The sequence below is a fragment of the Ischnura elegans genome, assembly GCF_921293095.1.
Source record: "Ischnura elegans chromosome 13 unlocalized genomic scaffold, ioIscEleg1.1 SUPER_13_unloc_4, whole genome shotgun sequence".
NCBI lineage: Eukaryota > Metazoa > Arthropoda > Insecta > Odonata > Coenagrionidae > Ischnura > Ischnura elegans.
This window is the reverse complement of record NW_025791660.1, coordinates 4929323-4956933: the sequence shown is the minus strand read 5'-3', so window position 1 is coordinate 4956933 and position 27611 is coordinate 4929323. Positions and strand designations below refer to the sequence as shown.

General features: G+C 38.5%; 1 protein-coding gene across 1 annotated transcript; it reads left to right on the top strand.

The window, feature by feature from the left end:
• Positions 1 to 3203: 3203 nt before the first annotated feature.
• Positions 3204 to 16528, top strand: LOC124173133 (zinc finger protein 2 homolog). The gene is made up of 3 exons (XM_046552640.1): positions 3204 to 3239; positions 7792 to 7855; positions 13426 to 16528. The coding sequence occupies exon 3, from the start codon at positions 13446 to 13448 to the stop codon at positions 15360 to 15362; it is 1917 nt and encodes a 638-aa protein (XP_046408596.1). The 5' UTR covers positions 3204 to 3239; positions 7792 to 7855; positions 13426 to 13445; the 3' UTR covers positions 15363 to 16528.
• The last annotated feature ends 11083 nt before the right edge of the window (positions 16529 to 27611 follow it).

The following is a 27611-nucleotide window of genomic DNA, read 5'->3' as shown; positions in this document are numbered from 1 at the left end:
GCGGCGCCGCGTCATTTTTTGCTATTATCTTTCAAAGTTAGCCAGAATTTACAAGTTTTCTGATTGATAATGGCAAATAAATCTATTATCTTTATTTCTCACCATGTTTTGCTAGATTTAACCAATTCTTGTGGAAGTTATAACAAAAAATCTTGAACGCTGCACTCTTTTCCATTTTTTGCCGTAGTGCTATCTATTTCTGCTCCCTTTGTCTGTTATTTTCGAATGAAAGTTTTAATTTAGTGTGTAATGGTTGTTTGAAATATTTTTTCTGATATGCAGTGCTTGACTAACTCTGCTTTTTAATGCTTATATTTTTATGTATCTAAATACTAAAAATGAGTATCGAATAAAATTCGTTTATGCCCATATGACATAATTTTGCTTCACTGCGTCCACCCATATGTTTTATCTTTGTAGTGTATACTGAAGGATAAGTTTTTAAACATTAATAATGAAACAGCTGTAGGTGAAGTGAGAAGAGACGAGTGTTACTTTCGTGATTTTTACAGGATTCTGGCGATAAAGGCAAATCTTACAAATATTCTGGGAGCTCATAACCTGCAATAAAAAATAAAGTCCTATAGATTTTGTAATATAACGAATATGGGATAATTAGCGACGTATCCAACAACCCAACGCCGCTTCGAAGGTGGAGGTAGAAGAGCCGGTATTTTTTTCCGACCGCGGAGCCCCATTCCCTCACTGAGGACGTTTCCTTAGAGATGGACGAGTAAATGTGATTGGGAGTGTACCAGATGAGGTTTTACTCCTGGATTGGTGGGAAATCCAAGAAAATAATAGAAGTATGGGTTATAGGTGGTAGGGAAGAAGGAACAGGCGCCTATTTTCTTTCGTCCAGCTCTACGTGAGGGACTGAAGGAAGAATTTTCTGGGGTGACAAAAATACCTTCAAGCTGGGAGGACTTTCCTCACCTTTTCATTCCGTAGCGTTTCACTGACCCAAACATTGAGACCATTGAGACTATCCATACCTTCCCACTAAGCTTCCTTATTCGTCATTCACCGCCTTCTTCCCCCCGCCCACAAAAGTTGATTGAACTTCTCTCCACCCTAATGACCCACCCGAGCTGGACCTTCTTGGAATGAAGGGAGGGCCACCGCGAGGCGTTTTGACAAGGCTTTGGTTCCCTGTCCCTCATGCAGCGATGGAAAGATAAAGAAAAAGCAGGCAAAAGTATCTAATTGTCTCCTTGCACTCCCAACCTTTTTCGCGATAAGGGGTTTCTACTCTTACCTGGCCTAACGATCTGGGTATTCCCTGATCCTTGGCAGTCGACACACTACCACCCCTTCACCTCAAAACAACCAACCTGGCATTCCTTCTCCTTTCTCTTCCTCACCTACCCCTTCACGTTAGTAAAATCCCAATGAATAAAATATCTGTGCATTTGAGTACACAAAGAAACGAGAAATATATTTACAAATTTTCACTTCACGGTAAATTGTCTATTCTCCTATTCATCATGAAACTGTTTTTACCATGTAAATACTGAACTAATGGTCAGGAAAAAGAAATTATTTTCTATAACACAATTAGTTGGGTAGTAATCTTGATTTCACCCCAATGGTAAACTGTCGCGTCATCGGTAATTATATAAACGTCAGCAATTTTGCATTGACTATCGTTGCCGCAAAGGAATATTTTTGAATTAGAGGTACAAGACATATAACAGTAACCGTGCAATGTGTTCTTCACGGTAGTCGGTGAAACCTCTGAATCTCCTGGCAAGTTACAGTTGCTCATTTAACGAGAAATATTCACACGACGGTGAGGAAGCATTATTTTACAAATTCGGATAATGCATTGTGTTAAAATTTTCTTAGAATTGCTGCTTGGTGTAATTCTAAACAGAGTAACACTGGGATTTACTCAAAGGTGACTATGACCACGGCAGGTACGTGGACGCGGAGCGGAGAAGGTGCCCAAGAAAACTAAGACGGAAGCCATGGAAAAAATAACCTAGCTTAGCCAAGAGTTTTTATGAATAATTCTTGCAAAAAGATGAAGTTTTGTCACTGAACATTATAACGAGGCAAACATAATGATTCTTAGCTAAAAGAGAAAGCACAATTGATATTGTAACATTTTCCTTTTGTTAAATAATTTCACTTGGTTTATAAGTTAAAAAAAATAAATAATAATATTGTAAATAGATTATAGCATTTCATACGAAACATAATTGCTTTGACATTAGCGTTCAGAGTGCAGTCCCTGACGTAGCGACGAGGAAGTTCTCAGCACAAGCAAAACTAAGTAGGAGACCCAGGAAAAAACAACTTTGGCTAGCCATGAGATTCTATGAATTATTGTTTTGAAAAGATGAAGTTTTGTCAATGAAAATTATATCGAGGCAAACTTTATGATTCCTAGCGAAAATAGAAAGCAAAATTGTTATAGTTATATTTTCCTTTTGTTTAACAATTTCATTTTGTTTATAAAGTTTAGAAAATTAAATAATAATATTATAAATAGACTACAGTATTTCATACGAAACATAAATGCTTCGACATTAACATTGAGAGTGCAGTCCCTGACGTAGGGACGAGGAAATACTGAGCGCCGCAGCGGCGCCGTAAATCCAACGACGTAACTTTTTTCATTAGAGGCCAATAAAATGTAAACTATTGACACTATGCAAAGAAAATTTTACATGTAGACGAAGAATGCGGAAAAAATAGACTGCTGAAAATTTCAAAATGATCCATTGGAATGGAAAATTTTTACACCACCTTTAAAACCACGAGCGCCGCTAAGGCGCAGATAATCCATATGAGGGTTAAAATGAGTTTCTGTTTCGAATAAGGTTATATCTGGAGTTTTACATCTCCAGAAACCATTGCCTTGAGGATCTGCAAGTAGCTTTTGCGAGGATTTTGAAATGAAATTAAGAAGTAATAGGAGCATAGTGAAGTGGTAAATTTAACAACATAATTATACATTCCTAACATTAATTACCTTTAGGTAGCTTGCAGGGTAGTGAAGAATAGATCCATTTAAAACTAACTTTAATTTTATTCGTATGAGGAATTCTCAAAAGATTTTCCATATTTCTGTATCTCAATAATGATGATTGGGGTTTATTTTGCAGCCCAATACCTTATCTGCTTCCCAAGGCGAAAAGGTGGAAGCTCAGGGCAGGGGAGCCATGGTGGCAGACCTGGACTGGACGCTGGTCGGGACAAAGGAGGAACCATCTCCCAAGGAGAATGCCCAGGTACGTGTGGAATTTAATTAATTGTTGAAGGATATAGTGGGTAAAAATGTCAATCATAGAAACTGCTAGGACATTTTGATTTTTATACAGCTTTAAAGGTAACCCATTTGATTCAAAGTTACTAATTGCTCGAATATGTTTTCTCATCTTAATAAAGCTGTTTTATTCCTATTTATGTTGTACCTTTTTGTTTTAGTTTTCTTTCCTTATATTATACTATATAAAATCCTGGGACTGATAAACTAAACCTTATTAACCCTCCAGTGGGGACCTGGGGCTCCTCGGTGGCCCATAGTGTTTCACGTGGTTGCTGTTATGTATTCAAATGATGACATAAAATACCTGTGATTTTCAGAAGCTACCCATTATTTTTGTGTCAAATTTCTTATATAGATACTTGTTAGTAACTGGTTAGCGTTCAATAGCGCAAAAAGAAAATGGGAATGTATTGGCCACTAGCTAATAGTGAGTGGCACGTTTATGCTACTTTTATTGGTATCTCAGCAAGTGGCCTACTTGTTTGCCTTCATCACAAGGGAGGGGGGTGAGATGCAAATGACCTAAAGCTGTAGCTTTATAAGAGACCAAGCTCCACTTTTTTCCCTGTGGTGAATAACAGAGAGCCGTATTCCTGCAATGCAGGAGTCTGGATTCTTAGTGGTACTGTTTATTGGAAGTATAGCGACCCTTTTTCAGATTCCATTCATCTTACAAGGGGAGATAATGAAACTTGCTCTGCCTTTTTCAATGCGGTATTTTTTATGGCCTTCGGAATGGTGAACACATCCCTGAACTAGTAGTGGTTCTGTTGAATGGGCATTAGATTGGCTGTACTTAATTAATTTTCATGTGGTTCTTTTCACAAGCGACGTATACTTCCAAAATATGGCACTACTCAGCATACCGGTCAGGTGGGGTAGTGGTTGCGATTATGGCTACCACTCAGGGGACCAGGGTTCGGGGCTTCGTCATTGCTATATATTTTGTTGTCGTCATTGTGATCATACCGCATCATCTTTTTCATTAATTTTAATTGCAACAAACATAGACATGAGACTATTTTTTTATCATCATAATGGTGTTTAGGTATTGAAGCAGTGTCATTTTCAACACAGAGAAGTGAAGGCTCCACTTGCTACTATTTATCCTCAAAAACATACCGAAAGATTAATGGGGGCCTATAACAGTGGCTTTTTTTTAAAAATGACATTTGTTGGTGGGCCTTTTGTTATTGTAATGGAAGGGCCATGAAATATTTTGGGAAGCGGCGAGCACAAGACACATTTGGTGTAATTGTTTGTTGCTTTTAACCCTCTAGCGGGTGCGACTGTTATTTCTACCTAACCAGGAGACTGGCATACTTTGTCCACGTTACGTGCATACATGATAACACTCGATTTTTGTTTAAATTAAACTTTATTACTATAAAGTAGTTAAATCTTGTACATTTATAGGTGATACAGATGTACACAGGTGGTACACGGCTGGTCGCGCGGCATAATTTATACGCCATGTGTGATGGGTTCCTCTTCCTGATCTTCAAAAATGAGCTTCAATACCTCAAACTTTGAAAACTCACAATATAGACAGTTAAAGTGCATTGTAGGAATATGCGAGACCATTCTAGCCCAGAATATACGTACAATGTTGAAATCCTTGGTTTTCGAGGATTGACGTATTTTTATATGCCAGCACGCCTGGTCCTGGGCCATCAACTTTTATTTCACCCTATTTATTAGTTGAAATTATATTTTGGAATGGTTCTTTTAGCACATAGGTACTGTGTTAGTAAACTCCCTTTGGAGTAAAGTGAATTATAAGTGTTTGAGAAATATGGCATTTTATAATCCTTTTTTGTTCTTATTAATTATGTCTGTACGCATGTTGTTAATCGCTGGGAGCTTGTAATTGCATGTGCTCTCCCAGGAGTGCTTTTAATTTTTAATGAGGAAGTTGATCAGTATAAGCAATGAAAAAATTAATATTTTGGCGCACACCAACCCTTGTTAGTGTAGTCCTCGTATCTCCTTGTTTAAAATGACACTACTTAAATACCTAAACGCTATTATGATGATAAAAAAATAGTCTCATGTGTATGCTTGTTGCAATAGGGTTGTTCACCAATTTTTTTACGGTCTTAAATAAAAGTACACATGGAGGGGATACCGGTGGCAGTTTCAGCGCTTTTCTATTAAAAATTTAACCCTTAAAAGGCTAAGCAAAAAGTGTGGAATAGGCGGGTCAGCTCAAACGCTCCGAAAGCATACGATGGTTGCCGAAGGCATGGTGACGGCTGGTATATTACTGGCTATCCAAAATCGGTGGGTGTGCAAGAGGCCTTTTAGTAATATTCACAAGAATAAATATTGACAGCAATTCGCAATTCTATGTTACAATGCAGACGAATCTGACAGGAACATAATTGATTATTTTACGATATTAGTTCCCTTTAGTCACCATAGTTTTTATAGGCTAGAAATTATCAAAAGCCTTTCAAACTTAAAAAAACGAGCATTGTGTGCCAGGGATTGTTGATGTAATATGAAATGTATCCCTCTTGAACCACTTCAGTGTTTACTAGGGTATAATTCAAATAAAAATGGAAGCCAGCCAAGGCCAAGTAAATGGTAACAAAATTAAGTATTTGATACAAAATATACACATAAGTACAATTAATATATTTTACAGTGTTATCATAGTTAATATGCATTAACTTTAACCTCGCACGCTTGACTCCTTGAATTTCCAGAGTGCTAAAAATGTCATCATTAGATTTAAATTCTGCGTATTTAGATTTTTTCTTGCCTTGACCACTATTTATTGAAAATGAAAAATGAGTATCAGGCACTTAGCTCATATTACGCGCAGTATTAGAATTAGCCCTCACAAAACCACAATCCGAAGGCATTTCTCACCACGGCATCCACAAATTTAAGTACGGCTTGGCTAACGACGTTCACTGAAAGCATGCAGTCAGCGAAGTAGCTGTGTGTGATGTCAGAGCCATTCGAGGCTGACTTCCCGTGGAAACTGGCCATTTAAAAAGTGCACAAATTTCAACGGAGCACAAAAGAAATTGTAACGTACCAATTGCAGAAATTTTTTCACCAAAATGAATTTTTAGCCAAAACTCACGGTTAGCATCTACTTGAATGGGTAATTTCGTTTGAGGTAAACACCCCTATTAAAAGTATTTAAAAAGGTGGCACCGTATGATCATGATGAAGACAACCAAATATATAGCCATGATGAAGCCCTGGTCTCCTGTGTGGTAGCCTGAAACGCTAACACTACCCCACCTGACCCGTCTGCTAAGAGGTGAGATATTATGGATCTATGGGCGGCTTGTGAAAAGTACCGCATAAAAATTAATGAATTGCAGCCAAACTAAGGCCCATACAACAAAACCACTACTAGTTCAGAGATGTGTTTACCATTCCGAAGGCCATAAAACATACGGCAATGAAAAAGGTGGAGTAAGGTTCGTGGTCTCCCCTTGTTAGTTAGGCTGAGACACGAGTATTTACAGGCAGTCTTACCTATTCCATTTAAAGTTACTTGTAACTCAAAAGAGTACATATTCTTACCTCAAAATAAGTCATATTTTCCTCTTTATTTTGTATTTAATTGTTGTAGTTTTCTTGCCTTATATTTTTCTATGTTAAATCTTGGTAGCGATAAATAAAATATCAATATGATATTTATTTTACTATAAAATATCCTGCGACCAATAAATCATGCCTCATGAAGATGTTTATTTTACAATATGAAATCCGAGGACTGTTAATTCATAGCTCATTAAGAAAATCAGTTGTCACATTTCAATCAAACTCTGTGGTGTTGTAGTTCATAGGGAGCTGCCCACAAATATCTTACCATATTGGGTTTTACAACCAATGGTTTTAAAAGTAGAATGCAGTTCAACATTTATATATCTAATATATTCCCCTAGAAATTGTCTCCTTTCAAGTAGCAGCGGTAGTGTGGTGGTTATGGTGTTTGACTACTATCTGGAGGCACTAGGTTCAACATTCACATGCAGCACTTTTTTCATCATTTGTTTCTACTTGTCATTGTGCAAAATTTTACAAATGCCTGCTGTTCATCATTATTTACATGATTATCACTGAAAAAATTAGTTTTCTGTGTGGAAATCTTTTTCTGCAATATAGCAGCGTCAGATTGTATCCCATTTTTTGCGCAGATGCCTAGTTTCCATTGCGTTATTTCGGTTCAATCGTTGCGAAAGACACCTTTATTATTATATGGTATCACATGAACTAAATTACATCCATTGCAGAGTTATCTATTGAAGATATTATTACAATGCCGGCGGAACATAAAGAAAAGTCCGTTTACCTGTTGAAAAAAAAATGGAATAAAATTTGATTCCCTGAAGTGTTGAAAATATTTTTATTTTGTAAGGAAAAAATTTCTAAGGAATTCCAAAAATTGATGTAATGTGGTTTATGAAAAAGTTTAAATCAATCCTTTCAAAAAAAGTCCTTAATCTCTATTCATGCATGATTAATATCTTGATGATTACTTCCAGCCTACTTTAAGTGTGGATGAGGACCCATTTGAGAGTTCAACTACTGCCCATGAGTCTGCATTTGGTGAGTACTCTTACAGGTTGCAATTAACTCTATACTTGGAGGGATTGATGCTAATGTGGAGGATGTATATGTTTATGCTTTTATTTAGCCAACTTTTACTGTGACTTGAGCAATTATTGAGAATTTGACAGTAGCCCATGAGTCTGCAATGGAAGCAGTGGGTGAGTGCTTTCAAGGGCTACAAGTAGCTGTATACAGATAAGGCTTAGGCTACTTTCATATGGCACAGTGCCATGCTTTCATATAACCTAATGTATGTACGGATGCCTTCAAACGAGTCAAATGACACTGTGTTCTCCGCTGCACCCATTTCTATCCAGCCAGGCACTGCACCATCAACAGCATGAACTGGTCGTGAAATTCAGACCGCTTTCAGATGAGGAAACTCTGGATTTCCTTGTGCCATGCGGAGAATGTTGGAATGTGAAAAGTCGTCTCTTCTGAAATCGGCGTTATTTTGACTGATTCAGAAGGATGAAGAGCCTGAATTAGTCATCCATCCATATTTCCTGTTGTCTTTATTTTAAAAGTAATTGAATATGGGAGAAGTGTTATATTTACTTACTTTTTTGTAGTCATCTGAATCGTTTTTAATGGTCTTCTCTAACAAAATATTTTAGTTTCACTGAAATTGTTGGGTATGTAAATGACCAATGGCAAAGAATTTTCTCTTTATTTTCTCTGGGTAATGCTTTCTGTACAAAGATAGAAGTTTTTGACGAACCACACAGCCTTCCTTGGTATTTTTTTCAGTTTGCTGATTAAGTCTTTCTTTGCTGGATCCCATACGCTCGTTGCATTATCGAGGTGTGGTCGGACGAGTGCAAAATAGCACCTTTCTTTTACCTTCTCATCTGAAAATCTTCCCACAATACGCTTCACATATCCTAATTTCTTCAGAGCCATGCCACAAATATTTCATATGTGTGTTCCCCACAATAGGTTCAAGGTTGTCGTTACTCCCACGTACCTCACTTCGTATGTTGCCTCTATGTTAATACCGTCCACTGCATGAAAATGGTTATAGATGCACGAATTCAGCAAGAAATGTACCGTCATGCATTTGTTCAGATTAGGTTCGAGTCCCTTCTCTTGGCTCCAGAAATGAACGTTGTTTCAGTCCAATGATAGAATTTCATAGTCTGAGTGATCACTAATTTCGCGATAGATGACAGGGTCGTCAGCAAATAAACGTATTTTACTGCTAATGCGGGAGCAGAGTTCATCAATGTCTATAATGAACAGCAGGGAAGAAAAATCTATTGTTCCCTTAGCCAAAATAATTGCTGAAAGAAAAAGGCTTACATACGTTGGTGCAAAAAAAGAAATAAGAGGTGAATTCGGAAAGAAATTTTCCCTGGCAAAAGCAAAGCAGGTTATTGATCTCTCTTTAGTTCCCAGAAGAATTGACGATAATGTCATACTGACCCAAAATAATAAATTAGTCCTTATTCTTTCTAAAATGCTGTAAGGCCGCTTTACACGGTGAATGATAATTTGAAAGATCTTTCGAAAGATCATTCGAATGATCATTCGCAAGAAATTCATACGCTGGTACGTAGCCAACGTTATTCATATTGTACATAACGTAGGCTACGGCTGGTACCGCTCTACTCGGTGAAAGATTTCGGTGAAATTTCTGCGCAGAAATGATGCGCACTGGTGCGACTATCGATAGTGTATTTCGATTCTAACGATATTTCCGACCGTTTCTCAACACATGATTTGTTTTGGAACTCGCAGACGATGGAACGCTTTGTTTACATGTGCGCTTCAATATACTTTTGTATTGCTTTGACTTTCGGTGGGGTATGACGCACTAAGTAATGAGAGGAATTAGAACGGTACGTATTGACCGCGGAAAACCACTTAATAAAGCGTGCGTTTTGTAATCCTGTAACGAAGTATATAATTGGTTGTTTTCGCTGCAGAGCAAATATGATTATGCTTCAAGATAAAGTGCTCTGTAACATGATCATAAGGGAACTTAATCTTCCAATGGCTGCCCGAGGTCTTTTCCCTTCCGATTCATTAAATTATAAAGTAAGTGAAAAGATAATTTGGGGAAAATCTGCACATGGTTACTCGTTCAGAAAAATCCCATCTTATGGAGACCAGTCCCGTATTGACGCCGCGGCGTCCAGGTCCATAATAAAAGAACATAATGAGCATAAAGCAAAAGCTCCTCAAGGTTGAAGGCCGGTCAACCATGAGTTTTTATGTTTGGGGTCCCTTCGGGTACACAGCCTTCACATTGCAGTCGAGCAAAGATCACTTCTGTGCGAGAGAAGAAAGGTAACGGGAAGAGAAAAAAGGAAGCGACCTGTTCTATTTTCGAAAGAGTGCGCTTCAGCATCATCATACTTTCTACAATGAAGTTGGCTCAGTGTCATCTCATTGCTTGCTATCGAAGCAGGTGAAGAAAGTGGACTGTGATATTCATGGGCTAACTTATAGGGTTTGCCCCTTGAATTATAGGCAACCCCGTGAGATTGTGACTTCCTAGGTGGGCCAATGTGATGTCACGGCTCGTTTTGGCTGGAATGTGTTCACCGAATAAACAGATATTTTGTCATTAATTGGGAGTATCACCCCAAACTTTAGCGTTCAAATCATTAAATACAGTTTGTTAATTGTAAATCAAACAAAATATGGACGCAATCGAGGAGAAAAAAGACGATTTTGAACTTTAAAAATCCGGAATGTTTTTTCCAAAATACTCTATTTTAAGGAATGATGTTTGTGAATTTACTTTCTAAGTAAATATTAATAATTTAAGCTATCGCATGAGTTAAGATGCTTTCAAAGTTTATATATATGATCTTAAAATTCCGAGGTGGTGCTAATGGCACGATGGACGCCATGCGCTCATATCATTCACGGAATCATTCAAGCAAATTAGGACACGCTCGAAATTTCTTTCGGGTGAGTTCCTTGAATGATTAGAGAGAGGCAATATTGTGATCCCATAGGTGAGCCAAGATAACGTAGCGGCTCATGTTGGCTGGAATGTGTTCACCGAATAAACAGATATTGTGTGATTAATTGGGACTCTGACCCGAAACTTTAGCGCTCAAATCATGAACTATAGTTTAATATTGTAAACTAAACAAAATATAGACGCAATCGAGGAGAAAATGACGTTTTTATTCATTGAATATCCGAAATGTTATTTCCGAATTACTGACATTAGATAGTTGATGTTTGTGAATTTATGTTCTCTCAAAGTACGTATTAATTATTTGAGCTATTTCGTGGGTTACTATGCTTCCAAAGTTTTTATATAAAATATTAAAATTCCGAGGTGGATGCCAATGGCAAGATGGACGCCGTGCGCTCATATCATTCTCGGAAATCATTCAAGCAAATTGGAACAGGCCTGAAATTTCATTCGAATTATCATTCGAATGCAGGAAATTTCCGTTAAGGCCTGGTTACACGGTGCATTAACCCGTACGGGTTAATGTATGAATGCGTGTCTGTTTGCATGTCTGAATTCATGGGCGTTTGCGTAAACGAGGAGCATGAATGAGCGGTTACACGGTACATGCGTTCGCACAAGTTTTCACACATTTTCTCGTAACGCGAGGCGTTTCGTTTTTGTTTATTCCCTTTACAGTGCGCAAAATTTAAATGTGAAAACAGTATCATTAGGTAGGAAGCAGACGATACCTAACAGAAAATAATTCCCTTTCTGTTGTTTCCTGTAGGACCAGGAAATTTCACATACTGGTAATATATTTGCGCTGCCGTGTAAACAGTGGCTTTCATTGTAGTTGCCGAAGTTCTTTCATTTCGTGCCAGTAATATTTATTTATATTTAATAGTTATCGTTATCGCTCGCTTAATGCTATATCTCAATAGTACTCTATTTATTTAAAACCGTTTTCAAAGTTAATACTTAGGCTGAAAATTTGTAGACGCATCTTGTTTTTAAGCCGTGTTTACTAGACATTTTTCTGTCATCTGTTTCACTGAGTGTAGATGATGTATGAGAGTAGATATTTTTAATACTTTGTTCTACTTTTGTCCGGGACGGTTATAAAGTTAAGAAGATGTTTGCTGTTGATGGAAAAGATGTTGGATTAGAGGTCTTGTCGATTTATGAACTTGCGTAATGTGAGTCGTATTTTTGTGGTGGGCCAGCGCATTCCCACCTCGGACGTATAAAAGGTAGAATTGTCGTTAATTCGTATGATATAAATTATGTTTAAATGTGTTCTATAAGTCGTATGATAGCCGTTGTATTTCACAAATGTCGTGTTGAAAACTCTGTGACAACCTCATCGATTGTTTTGTTCCGGCATAATACAACCAATATGATACCATAGCCATAAACTTGGTATGTCCGGCAAACATACAGGGATAATCTATACGAATATTAGTGTAGATGCAAATGGTGAGTTTGTGGTAGGATTCAAGCACTTACGATACAGTACAAATGAACAAATACGCGTAAAGAGATACTGAATAGCCAAGACGGCCGTGGAATAGCCCTGCGGATGACAACTAAATGTGTCGTTTCCCACCAGGTGGCTCTGTTATCAACTTGTGCGAATGCATGAACGAAATTAGAACAGGTTCTATTTTCCGTTCACGTGTTCATGCATTTGTACATTTTGGGGTGGTTACACGGTGCATTTTGGCGTTCATTCTCGCGTTCATACATTTAGACATTAACCCGTACGGGTTAATGCACCGTGTAACCAGGCCTTTATACACGGTGAATGATGGATCATTCGAATGATCTTTCGAAAGATCTTTCGAATCTTTTGCCCTTGGCATTTTTAAGGTTCATTAAATATCTTCTCAAGTTATTAGGAGTGGTTTTCTGCGGAAGAAAGCTTGGGAAATGATGAAACTGCATGTACTGAAAAAGAGTGGAAATGCTACTATCTCAACACAAATAAGAGCTCAAGCTTGCGTGCCATACTTGGAATATCTGCCCCCGGCGCCCCTCCAAACGATTGCTTATCTCATGACAGTTGGGTATATTTCACTCAAGGGAGTTTCTTTTGGCTGTTTTTTCATTGCTTCTATCTTTAAATTTTTGATTACCACTATGAAAACTAATCCAGGAAAAATTCAAAATAATTTTTCTAGATACTCACCTGTGGTACCACAAAATTTATTGTGATTGCCATTGTTAGGAACCTTTTTAATTTTGAAAATACTCACCAATCATTAAATATTCGATTGAAAAGAAAATATTTTTTCCTTTTTAAAGGACCAATTCTGAATGGGGTATAATTTTAATCTTTTTCTGCAATTGGAAGTCATGTGTTATGCGTATGTGTGTGCTTAATTATTTGTATACGTATCATTTTAACCCATGATTTCGTCTTTTTTGTTCTACTACACCCCTGTTGCCCTCGTCGTTTTTATGATATGTGTTCTTTTCCCCTCTATTCATCTATATCGAGTCCCTAGGTTCAATTTCAAGTTGGGCAGCAATTGTTCCACCTGACTTGTGCATTTTTCCATCCTTAAAATGAATTTTAAGTAGAAGATGTTGTAGTCTTAAATTTCATGTTTGACGGTGTTAGTTGCTATTTGAAATTTTCTTCTAGGGGTCCCGGCTGCCGAAGAAATGCCCGAGCAAACAATATCAACTTCATATCTGCTTGCAGAAGGAAATCTAAGGAATCATTCAATTGATGAATGCATTGACCCCACACCTTTGGCGACACAGATTGATTCTAAGGCTGAAACATCCCATGAAGAGATAGAGAAAAATCTGATAGATGAAGACTTGGAAAAATGTGGTGATTCTGAAACTTATGAGATATCAAGTTGCTCAATTCTTGATGACAGACAATGTAATAACAAAGACTTTGAATCACTTAAAAGCAGCAGAGGTGGAGCTGCAATGGCTGTTGTTGGGGAGAAAAGTGGTTGTGATGCACCAAGTACCTCACATAGCCTTAGGTTTATGAGAATAAGTAGAAATGACAGAAGTGGCTGTGAGACCATCGTGGGAGGCAACAACGAGGTACTTAATTGCTTGATCGAAAATCCATGGAACAGTTACAGTTCAAACGAAGATTCATATAATTGCTTCAACTGCAGAGATGTGTTCAACAACAAAAAGGAGCTAATGAAACACATGAAAATTCATTTTGTTGCTCGTAATTTTGATGCCGCAGCAGAATCATCAATCGTAGATGTGTCTCCGGGAGCACTTTCATCAAGCCGACACAGCAGTTCTTGCGAGCCTACCATCTCAACGGCTTTAGGTGGGCAGGAGGGGAAAAGACTAGAGCCTATGCCAAAAGAAAATGTGCTCATCAAGGAAATCAGTGGAGGAAAAGGGGACGAGAAAAATATAAGACGATTGACGAGAAGTTTCACTCTAGTAGAGAAATCAACTTCACAAAGTTTATCTTCAAAATCATTTAGCATTAGAAATGTGCGCGATCACGTGGGTCCGAGAGAGGAAGAGATACTGTATCCATGCAGTGCCGACAGTAAGTCCTTCACTCAGAGGAGGGACCTCGCCGTACACAAACTTACACACACAGGAGGGAAAACGTATTATTGTAGCACTTGCAGCAAATCTTTCACTCATAGAGTTCATTTCAAGAGTCACGTGCTGACACACGCAGTAGAAACGCCTTTTGTATGTAAGGTGTGCAGAAAGTCCTTCTCTAGGAAAAACATTCTCTACGCGCACGTACGTAAACACTCAGGAGAAAGGCCTTATTCATGCAAAGTGTGTGAAAAGTCTTTCTCGAATAAGAGCCACTTAGTTAGGCATGTGCGCACACACACGGGAGAGAAACTGTTTTCATGCAACGTGTGTGAAAAGTCTTTCTCGGATAAGAGTAACTTAGTTAGACATGTACGCACGCACACGGGAGAGAAAACGTATTCTTGTAGCACTTGCAGCAAGTCTTTCACTCATAGAGGTCATCTCGACATTCACTCGCGAACACACACGGGAGAGAAGCCTTTAATATGCAATGTGTGTGAAAAGTCTTTCTCGAGTAATAGCCAATTAGTTAGACATGTACGCACGCACACGGGAGAGAAACCGTATTCTTGTAGCATTTGCAGCAAGTGTTTCACTCAGAAGAGTATTCTCGACAGTCACATGCGAACACACACGGGAGAGAAGCCTTTTTCATGCAATGAGTGTGAAAAGTCTTTCGCGGAAAAGAGCAACTTAGTTAGACATATTCGTCTCACACGGGGGATAAACCGTATTCTTGTAGCATTTGCCGCAAGTGTTTCACTGAGAAGGGTAATCTCAAGAGTCACATGCGACAACACTCGGGAGAGAAGCCTTTTATCTGCCAACTGTGCAGTAAGGCCTTCGCTAGGAACAGTCAGCTCACCTTACACATTGAAAGACACTCGGGAGAGAAGCCTTATTCTTGTAGAATTTGCTGCAAGCATTTCACAAAGAGATGTTCTCTCGAAGATCACATGCGTTTGCATACGACAGAGAGAGGCCCTAAATCATGACACGTGTGTGAAAAGTCTTTCTCGAAAAAGAACCAGTTAGTGACACATTTTCGTATACACTCGAGAGAGAAGCCTTAGTCGTGCAGAGTGTGTGAAAATTCTTTTCACAGAAGAGGCAATGTGGTGGGACACATGCAAACGCACGCAGAAGAGAGACCTTTTTCACGCCGAATCCACAAAAATAATCTTTCACTCAGAGTTGTTCACTTAAGAGTCACAGGCGAAACAACGCGTAGGAGAAACCCTACTCGTGCGGCGAATTTGAATGTCCCTCTCGGCAAAGAGTCTCTTAGTACATTTGTACCAAAAAACGAGAGTTGCTTTATTTCTGCAACATCCGCAGCAAGTCTGTTACGCCATGATGCGACATAGTAACCCATTAGTATACACACAGCAGATAAACCTTGTCAATGTAACATTTGTTGGAAGTGTTTTGCAGTGAGTGGTTACCTTGACAGATATACATACATGCTCACACGTGTGAGCAGCCTTGTTTATGCATATTCCGCATCATGTCCATCACTGCAAACAGTGGCCCTGACTACCACATGTGTAAACGTACAATTGTGATGTATTATTATTATCGCGTATTTTGCACCAAGTCTTTCACTGTTAGTTCCAATCCCAACCTCCACACGCGCTCCAAATTGAGAAACTATTCATGTTGTGTATGTTGCGTGGTTTCACTCTGATAAGTCACGTTTACGCATGCAACATTTTCTTGCGGACAGGATAATTTAAATAAATGTTACAAATGTTCCAATTAAACCTCATGCAAAGCTGCACGGAGTAATCGTTAATTTTCGCCTGCACAACGTGAAATGAATGATGATATTGTGTCAATAGGGATGATGGGCTATCTAATTGTTTATATGAAATGCGTGCCCAGTAATTTGTTTCTGGATTTTCGTAATGAATATTGAAAGAGAGTAGTTGCAGAAAACGGCACGCCAAGGCTATCAGATTAGGATGAAGCAGCCTACTTTACACATTTTTGATTAAAGACGTCCACAATATACATTCCAATGTTTCTGGCTTTAAGTCTAGTCTTCATTGTCATATTCTAATTGGTTCTGAATTTTCTTAGAATTGATCATGTGTTCCTTGAACATTCTTTGTTAAAATAATTATTCTTGTGTCCATATTTTGTAAATAATGTGATATTAGTGCACAATAAAACGCTTATAGCAGAGTTTGTTATTTTAATGAATTCAGCAAGTCATTTATTTTCATTGTTAAAATATATGCAATTTTATTCCTATTTCTCTGTTTTCACTCGCGGCTGAGCGATTCGTCACGATTTGTCGGAATGCACCGTCAAAAGAACAGCAAGGATAATCTTGGGCCATTAACCTTAGAATAGTGAAGTTGCGAGAATAGGCAGCAATGGAGGTGGAAGATGTACAAACATTGGCAGAGTGAATGGGGATGATATCGGAGGGTGGGAGAGTAAGCAGAGGGTGGGGAGTGGATGCTAGGTGGCGCTGAGCGCACTTGCAGGGTTTGGTTATGAGAAAATGATTCAGACGACACGTCGGACGCAGCCTAAAGTAGTACTACGGAGTGAGCGAGCAAGGGATTCATCTATGTACAAACTTTGGCCACAATCCGTTCAGCCGTCTGGAAACACATGGCGGACAGATAAACATGTATTAAAGATTACATATGAAAAAGATTAAGCGTATCCTGACATTATCTAATCGCCGAGGAATGCCATAAGTTCCTCCTACAAAGCTAGGTTCACATTTTTATATCTAGAATTTATGATACTTTGTATGCATATGTGATTTTAAAATTTATCTGTGAAAAATAAAGAAAAAGTCTAGACGACTTCCACATTTTTATACCTTTTCAGAATGAAGAAATGCATTTTAGATTAACTAGAGGATTCCTCTTTCTCCACTCATAAATATTATATGATGTTACATTTGAGGGTAATCTTGCATGATTGTCGCCTCCAGAGGTGCCATTGGGTGTTTATATTTATTTATTGCCAAGGAAAAAATCTTTTTTATGGATAGTTTCTATCAATATGCTTGCGTTCAATCGTTAAATAAATTTTAAAATTATATTGACTATGCCAAAATAAATTTTTTGGTTAAATATAAGAGCAGCCATTGTTAGATTAGCAACGAGAATTGACCCCCGTGCATGGCGCCCGGTATATCGAACGGCTGTCAATTTTGGTAATATAGATAAAAATAGTAAAGAACAACTTGAGGAAATATGAAAGAATAAGATCAACTTTAAGGACAAAAACGAGATGTAAGTAATCAATGTATTAAGAAAAAAACTTCAATAAAAATAATATAATTACCCTGCGCGGGTGACTGGGATTCTTCGAATGCCATATCTTACATAAATGCTTCTCAAGTGGATACATTCAAGTAGTCAACTAAAATATTAGAAGAACGGTGAAAACTGGCATCCATGTCAACATAATATGGTATCACTATATTAGCGCATATCAATTTGTGCCCATAAAATAATTATATACGCACGTCCGATGAGTCGGACGCTATGCACTAATGGGTTATCCCTTAGGGAGCGGGAACGTTTTTAAACGGTCTGCATGGTGAGTGCGGGGAGAACGTTTTTCTACGGATGGCCAGAATTTCTTACCATTGGTAGCCTTTCCTTGAGATTTCATTGCCGTCCTTTCGGCGGTGGCTTGAACTCGGCCAAACCTAGTAGCAGAGAGCACAAAGACGTCTTTCGGGGACTGTGTACCCTCACCACGGGGAGCGCTTACCGGATTATCCCTTCTTAAAGAGAGAAGAAGCTCCCTGCTCTCCGCGGCGCATTCACGATGAGAACCATTCCAACGAATCCTTGCATTTCCTAGGAATTTATTTATCTTGCTGTTGTACATTAGCCGGGAAAACTTATGTCAACGCATTGGTATCTATTTTTTATGCTTTTGGTGGTGGGTCTTCAGTCTCTGCGTAATTACCAAGGACATATTACATTCGTGATCTGCCGTGAGGGGGTAGGGTGAGCAGTCCCAGATTATTAGGGTCCACCACCTGCTAGACACACGCCCGGGGTCGACGGAAAAATATCTTCCCCGCTCATGTCCCGCACACAGTGGCAGAAAAATAATGACGCTCCTCCAGTTAAAGGTTTACAGCCACCGACTGCGTCCGCCGGGGATGCAGATATTGTGTTGACATTTAGTCATAAAATTTAGCAGCGACATAAGCAAGTTTATATGTCGAACTCGCTGCGCTGCGCGCGCTCGTTAAGGGGCTCCGCCCCTTAAAAACCCCGGGTCCGGCTTCGCCGTCTACATGTGTGATTCTTCGAAGAATTTTAGTTCGCATAATCTCACCTCAGCTAGTGGCCGGCTTCTCCGGCCAGGGGGTAGGGAAGCGCTCCACTCATGCCTCGGAACGGCTACGCCGTTCCTCGTTGAGAGGCGGCTTCGCCGCCCAGGGCTTGAGTGTACCCCCCCGGGGCTACCCCGCTTTATACTCGGAACGGCTTCGCCGTTCCTTGTCAGGGGTCGGCAAAGCCGCCCAGAGGGCAAGGGCATTTTGGAACTGTTTCACCGTCATTCGTTTAAGGGGCGGCTTCGCCGCCCAGAGGCGGAGGGAGCCCACAGCGGCTGCGCCGCTTTAACGTCGGGGCGGCTTCGCCGCCCAAGGGTTACTGAAGCTCCCCATCGCTTACGCCAGTTACTCCTCGGAACGACTTCACCGTTCCTCGTTGTGGGGCGGCTTCGCCGCCTTGGGGATGAAGAGCCCCCCGCGGCTGCTCCACGTAGTCCTCATAAATGGTCCTCTCCACCGAGAGGGTGCCCAGGGGGATTCGGGGGTTTTCATGTGTTATACATGCGGTCATCAATCGTCCACAGTGATCATGTGGCGATGATTTTAAAGGGTAGTGCAATGCGGCGTAATAGTGGCGACAAGTACCCATAAAAGAAGACTTAGTGGCAAGTTTTAATTTTTTTGCGCGGGTTCCAACGGAATACCGGGGGTTTTATACGTGTGAAAACCAGTGGTCACAAATCGTTCTCATAAATTCCGTGCGGATAAGTCCTAGGGGTCTGGAACAGTGGCAGAATTCTGACGATTGTTTTACCCGGATAGGCGATTTATTAGAAAAATTTTCTGGGAGGTTTCGCGGGGTTATCGGGGGTTTTAATAAGTAGTAGAGGCACCAGACAGTAGTAGAGTAAATTGTGACGAAAACTACTCGGAAAAGCGCATTTAACATTTTTTTTTTTTCGGCGAGCTTCCAGGAAGTGATCGGTGGTTTTCTGATATATTTTCCCGTTTTATTTACGGTGGCCCGCCCTCATCAAATATTCCGGATCTAGAGCTCAGAGGGGACGGGTAGTGCGGCGTAATGTTTGCGAGAAGTTCCCAAATAGGAGACTTAATGGCACATTTTACATTTGGGGGGATTTCAGGGGGATACCGGGGGTTTATATGTGTGTACTCCTGGCGGTCACCATCCGTTCACTTGAATTCCGTAGGGATGAGTCGCTGGGGTAAGAACCAGCTCTGGAAAGTCACGAAAAATACCGAAAAAGTAGACTTATATATAAAATTTTATTTTATGGGGGTTGTAGGTGGGTTTATCGGGGGTTTATAGGTTTTTACTACCAGGGGTCATCACTTGTCCACATCAATTCCTTAGCGATGAGTGGTAAGGCTAGAAAAGCGGTGGAATTGTGATGAAAAGTACCCAAAAAGGTTACTTACATTCAAATTTGAATTTTTTAGGGTTTTCAGGGGGCTTAAATATGGCCTTATCATATGGTCACATGCATTTACTATCATGTATAAGAGAAGTTGCCCGTATGACATCCATATTTCGATAGTAGTACAATAAAAAGTAAACCTCTTCCCGGAAAAAATTAGTATTGTCCGCCATTTTTATTTTTCCGTAGTTATATCGACTGCAACATTTATTAAGTTCTTATATTTTCGGAAACCATATGCATAGATGTATGTAATTGTGGAGTTTAAAAGACATCGGTCGGGAAAACATTGAAGAAATCTTGTGTCAATCTTTTGAAAATCGTAATTTTCGGTGATTTTGGGAACGTTTTTCTTTTTTCTGGAAAACCATGGACGACGAAAGAAAATTCTTACCTATATATCGTAGACGATTTTATGAGCATATATAGTAATCATTTTCAGTATCCTACACCTGCAATTACGACGATGGGAGAGGGAGTTATGAAATTTGTTTCGAAAAAGCATTTTCGGACGCCATTTGTGCAGCAATTTACTTTAAAATTATCTAAATCCATTGCATAATTACGTGATTACATTCATCAGCTTTCAAAACGTACATAAACTATCCGCGTGGCACACACCGTTCACGCGCAGTAAAATAAAAACGGAAATACCGTCCCCGGAAAAGGCGCGATTTCGGCCATTTTGTCGTTCTAGCCACGACACGTGGCGGAAACTTCTAGTTTTCGGATTTTTCCTCCGGAAGTTTCTGGTATATTTTCCCGTATGGTTTGCGGTGGCCCGCCCTCATAAAATATTCCGGATCTAGAGCTCAGAGTGTACGGGTAGTGCGGCGTATTGTTTACTTGAAGATCCCAAATAGGAGACTTTTATGAAATTTTTTATTTTTTGGGGGGTGTATGTGGGTTTACCGGAGATTTATAGCTTTGTACTGCCAGGGGTCATCAATCGTCCACATTAATTCCGTAGCGATGAGTGGTAATTCTTGGGAAAGCGGCGGAATCGTGACGTAAAGTACCCGAAAAGGCTACTTATGTGCAAATTTTAATTTTTTAGGCGGTTTCGGGGGGTTTAAAGATGACGATACTATATGGTCACATTCATTTACTTTCATATCTAACAGAAGTGAGCCCTATGACATCCATATTTCGAGAGTAATACAATAAAAAGCAAACCAGTCCCCGAAAAAAGTGAGTAGCGCCCGCAATTTTTATTTTTTCGCGGTTAAATGCGTTGAATCATTTATTAAAAATTCTTGTTTTCTGAAAGACAATGCAAAGTTGTATGTAACTACAAAGTTATAAAGAAATCGGTAAGGTTAAAGTTGACAAAATCTTGTGTTAATCTTTTGGAAATCGTAATTTTCGGTGATTTTCGAAATATTTTATTTTTTTTCTGAGTAACCAAGGACGACGAAAGAAAATTGTTGCCTACATTTCGTACACAATGTTATAAGCATATATAATAATCATTTTCGTTACCCTACACCTTAAATTAACTCGAATTGAGCGGAAGTTATGAAATTTTATTCGAAAAATCAACTTTTGGACGCCATTTTGAGTGCAATTTTCTCAAACGGAAACTAATAAATTTACTTTATTACGTGCCCACGTTTATCAGCTTTCAAAAAAAGCATTAACGACCCGTGTGTCACGCATAATTCGCGCGCAGTAAAATAAAAACCGAAAGATGGTCCCCGAAAAAGCCCGATTTCGGCCATTTTGTCGTCCTAGTGACGACACGTGACGGAAACTTCCGGTTTTCGGATTTTTCCTCCGGATCATTTCCGGTTTCCCGCAGGCGTGCCAAATTTCAGCTCTCCAGCACTTCTAGAAGTGGTCGGGAATTTGTATCCATCAGTCAGTCAGTCACCACAAGGGCTGTATATAGATGGGATTGATTTCGCGGTTAAATGCGTTGAATCATTTATTAAAAATTCTTGTTTTCTGAAAGACAATGCAAAGTTGTATGTAACTACAAAGTTATAACGAAATCGGTAAGGTTAAAGTTGACAAAATCTTGTGTTAATCTTTTGGAAATCGTAATTTTCGGTGATTTTCGAAATATTTTATTTTTTTTCTGAGTAACCAAGGACGACGAAAGAAAATTGTTGCCTACATTTCGTACACAATGTTATAAGCATATATAATAATCATTTTCGTTACCCTACACCTTAAATTAACTCGAATTGAGCGGAAGTTATGAAATTTTATTCGAAAAATCAACTTTTGGACGCCATTTTGAGTGCAATTTTCTCAAACGGAAACTAATAAATTTACTTTATTACGTGCCTACGTTCATCAGCTTTCAAAAAAAGCATTAACGACCCGTGTGTCACGCATAATTCGCGCGCAGTAAAATAAAAACCGAAAGATGGTCCCCGAAAAAGCCCGATTTCGGCCATTTTGTCGTCCTAGTGACGACACGTGACGGAAACTTCCGGTTTTCGGATTTTTCCTCCGGATCATTTCCGGTTTCCCGCACGCGTGCCAAATTTCAGCTCTCCAGCACTTCTAGAAGTGGTCGGGAATTTGTATCCATCAGTCAGTCAGTCACCACAAGGGCTGTATATAGATGGGATTCCATAGTCCCGTAATAACAAGTGAACGTTAAGGATTAATCTTATCGTGGATGTTTGTCCGAAAAATTTACAGTCGTGACATAAATTGTTGAAATTTATCGCAAACCATGTTATTGAGTCGTGATATATCTTTCCATCGATTCATCATGTTTTGGATTTTGTGTTCCTTTCTTTGCGAATTCTAATGTATTTAATTAAACTCATCTTCTTAGTGAATGTAGTTTCCTTGTTCGATTTTGTGATCTTTGTCATTGCTGACAATGAGTAGATGATTTCTTTGACGATAAACCGGATTTAAAGAGTGAGTGAGATTTTGAATCGAAAACATGAGTCGCACCATCGGGATTTTCACGGAATCTTCAGATAGAAATCCAGAAATAGACCTTTGCAGACTTTGTAGGGAGAAGCATGATTGTTATTACAGCATATTCACTTCGAATGTAGCATGCAAAATAACTGTGAAGGATGCCCTACATGATTTAGTTGGTTTACAAGTAAGTGGCGCATTAAATTTTATCGATTTTCTTTACAATGGTGCTTACTCCATTCTATGTTTTAATTCCAAACTCTATTGGTGTGTAACTTGTTTATTAACATCTCAGGTTGCTGTGGGAGATGGCCTGCCGACTACCATGTGTCCACAGTGTTTGAAGAAACTTACGGAATTCAGTGTTTTCAAAAAGATTTGTTTAGAATCAAACGCTATTCTGAGAAAAAGCTTCCCGAGTAGTTGCTTCAGGGTGAGTACTTATCGTAATTTCTTATTTGAAGACTGGTGTAGTATAAGTGTTGCAGAGTTAAATGTGAAACCCTTTGGTTTATGTCGACAGCAGTAGGAATCAATAAAGATGCATTTTGCGAAACGGTTTACGGAAAAGTGTAACATGTCCAATATCTCGTAAATGGTTTTTCCCTATCCGTCAATCCTTGGCAAGGTCCTATTAATGTTGCAGTTGGGGTTACAGTTGCGACCATTGTAGATATTTTGTATTCTGGTAAAATTAAGTGTGTGCTAAACTACTAGGAAAGTATGGCATTCAAATTCAATATTTATCAACTCAAAAAGGCAATCTACCCACTGCGCTATACCACGCTACATTTTTAAGTATTTGATTAGGTAATCGGAGCATGTTAAAGTGAACAAATAAAATCCCTGACGATTGGCTGCTAAAGATTGAAGTGTCAGAGACCCAGAAATTGGTTTGTCAATGCGTTGTCAAATAAAGTCACTTGTGCACGCAAACGTATTATCTTTGTTTAGCTCGGAGCCTCTTCCTTACCTTTAACTATGACCTCATGAGGCTATGGTTATGTATAACTAAAAATATCTTTGCGAAGTTTCGGAAATTGATTGTTTATTTTTAAAGTCATCTTGTATGAATAGATGGTGGTTACAATGAAGGCAAGACTGGCAAAGTATTAGAAATTAATTTAAGTGCGGAAAAATTAACACAGAAAACATTTTCATCAAAAATGTAAAATTAGAAAGCAAATTAGGAACTTGGATGTGGTATATCTTTTCTGTATTTGTTAAGTTTATTTTTATTTAGTTAACTATTTTCCAATATTGGAATATAATTTTTATATTTGCATCAACTTTGATTATTTAAATCACAGCATATTTGACTAGAACCATTTCTGTTAATGCCTTAATTAAAATTATTTGCATTTGTACTTATAAAAACAGGTTTTTACACAATCAATGAGATAAACTATTTTCTTTCTAAAAATACATTGTAAAATTGAAAGTTTTCTACAAATTTTGTGGTTAGCAAGTTTAAATATGACCTTAGCATAAATAAGTTCAAAGGTTACCTGTGTTAGGAAATATATTTTTTAGGTACTGAGATGTTTATCCTTCATAACAGTCTTTAAAATATTTGAAAAGGATATGGCATGCAGAAGCTTAGTCAGGAGTTAAGCCAGGCCAGATTCTCCTACTCCATCATGGCCGACTTTTCTATTTCGATGAGTTGTCCCGGTGCACTGATGACGAGGGACAGCTCGTACATCGAAACTTCGGCTGATTGTAAAATAGAGTTGGAGAACCTGACCCAGTGGAATTCCCATGTAACCTTTAATGATTTTATGTGCAGGGAAAATCTGTGATAATTCTTTTTATGATATGCATGCCTGGCAAGGTTATTGCATTCTTATTTTTTTGGGGCTATCGACCTAAATAAAGACTATTAATTCATCCTCAGAGTAGCTTAATTCGTACAATCTATTTTGAGGTCTTTTCTCTTGAAACCTTTTTTTGTATTTGTTTTGATAACATTTTGTGTATTAATTGTGTGATATTTGGAATGGGATGCTGTTTTAATTTGTGGATCAATTTTGCTCAATGAGTATGGAGTGTGTTGACAGAAATAGTTTCTTAGTTCATAAGGAGTAATTAATGTTTTTGGCTGATTTTTTTGGAGTACCTTTGAGTTTATGCAGGTAACTGTGATGATAAACTTTTTCACCTAACTGTAGAGTTAAAGATTTACTTCGTGATGTGTATTTATCTTGTATTTTAATGGATGATGTGATTAATAATTTATAATTGTGGTTTATTAATAAGGCTCTGCCCACCCTATGATGGAAATGTAGCTATTAGAATATCTTATGGGAGAGGTGTGAAAGGAAGATTGTTGTCCATTGCTATCTTGAGTTTTTCCCCATCATTGTGGCAGAGCTTGAACACGGGAATGGTTTAAGTGTTCATCTTTTGAGGTTATGCATGAATGAAGCCATTTTTCTATGTATTCATATGAGTGCAACTGCTGATCTGCCAGACCATGTATTATTGAATGCAACAAATAATAATGAGATGATTCAATGTCTGGGGAATTTGGTGGGTGCATTCAGCCTTTGCACTGTTTCCAGCTAGGTTTTAATGTACTATCGTTTTCAAAAGTATGTAGACACCCACGAGCCCCACTTAACTGATGTGGTAGGGTCGGTAAAAACTTGGAAGGTTGGCACATGAGGTAGCCTGTATCTCTCACCAGTACGCCAGCAATAGCCGACGAGGACGGACGCGGGGGCGACCGGGCTAGCGAGACAGGAGTCAAACTACTGGCTCAATTGCCCTAGCGGATATAATGCACTGAGGAAACTCTCGTCCACGCACAGGTTCGGTTGTAGGATTGTTTTCTTGCGGGCACCATGGCGAGGATTTCCTCTCTTCAGATTCATATTTGGACTCACCGTGAACACGGAATGCGTATGTGGCTCCGTAGTGAGTAGGATTACTTTACGTGCATTTGTTGCACTGAAACTATGGGGGTGGGATTCTAATCTGAGCAAATTATAACATTTTTTTTTTCATTTTGTGAATGATCAATTGATAACATAAACATAATAGATTTAGTTGACTCGAGAAAAAAATTAACACCGAATTTTTTTAGCGACTAATTTTTTAAAAATTAACGACCCAATCTGCGTTAACGCTTTCATTTCTGAGAAGATTTATTCAAACAATGGAAATAAGCAGGGGAAGTGGCTAAGGTTTTATTTTATCCTTGCGACTGTCAAATATCCATTGATAAAAATCTCTATTCATATAATCGACAATACTCAATTAGTAGCCAGATACACTAGTTGTGAGAATCAAAATAATAGCCCTAGATCATGGTGTTTGCAGCTCAATCGATAACACTGATCAACCAAGAAATAATTTTTTCTGTCCTATCTATGTTTTTGGCTGATCCCCTGGTATTTTTCGGGCTGATTCCGAATCTGGGCGCAGATGTTTTATATCATGTCAAGGTTTTTTTTACGACAACTGATTCGGTCTTTCAAGTCCGTTTAAGTAAATAAATTGTGAATTTAAATAATGTGAAAAATAGGCACTTACTCGGAATTTTCTCCCATATTTAGCTTCTGACGAATCCCTTTTCAGTGTCCACCAGTAATCAGATAACATGTTGCTGGACTTTTCTTGGTGTCGTTTGTGCATCAGTAAAATATTGTGGTGGAAATACTTATCTTGTTGATCACTAACGGTGCCATGGTTTGTAGGAAAAAAGTCCAGGTGTGTGCCAATGAAGTGATTTGTTTTGAATACGTAGAGCAGCCCATTTTTTGTGCAGTTTTATTACATAAACCACCTGATCGCGATATTATTTAGCCATTCTATTTCCTAGTAAACCTTCAACTGCATTTTTTAATGCCTTCTAAGAGCTGTTTTTGTTGAACTCTCGCTGTCAAAATTCCTAATCCTTCAGTGCTTCTTTAAAAAACCTGTGGCCAATAAAAAAATCCTTTTTTTGTTTTTCATTGATTTGATTTGTTTCAAATAAGTAAAACCTTCACAATTTTTGCACATATCTTTTATACAGTTTTTAAAAAGCCCTAATTTAATACTTAGACGTGGAAAAATGACATTTTTTGGATCGTAAATAAGTTGAAAAAGAACATTTTTGAAGCCAGGAACGAGTGCTTACGTTACAGCCAATCTTTTTTCAAGTAATGATTTTTTCTGTCTCTGCCTTCCCAATCGCAGAAGAAGCAATAATATTTCGTGTAGTCAAGCTGTAAGCCTAGTAAAAATGCAGCTCCTTTCATTTTTCCACAAATTTTGCGTAGTGAAAAATTTATTTCATGTAATTTTGTTCACTTTAAATCACTGTTTTTATAAGGTTATTTCATGTCAGTTCCATGAGCTAATGCTTTCGAGGGGAGTTCAATTCCATTATGTTAAAAAAACAGCCTTTTTAACTGACGTTAAAAGAATCAATGAACAAATCCTAATCATCTGTATTGTATTCAAAACTAAGAGTATCAATTTCAGCAAGTTTCAGAGAGAACATCATTGCAGAAGTTAAGATTGTTTTCATGAGAAAAAATTATTTATATTCGTCATTGAGAGATCGATTCATAGAAATTTTTGTATTTGGATCCAGCATATTCCAACCCTTTAATTGTGATCTTAAGATTTCACTGTGCTTTTTATACAAATTTAATTTGTGCAATAGATCACTTAAATCCTCTTGCGTCATAAAATGAG

Bases quoted from the DNA above. Each gene is read 5' to 3' on its own strand.
- LOC124173133 (XM_046552640.1), top strand. From the start codon at position 13,446: ATGCCCGAGCAAACAATATCAACTTCATATCTGCTTGCAGAAGGAAAT.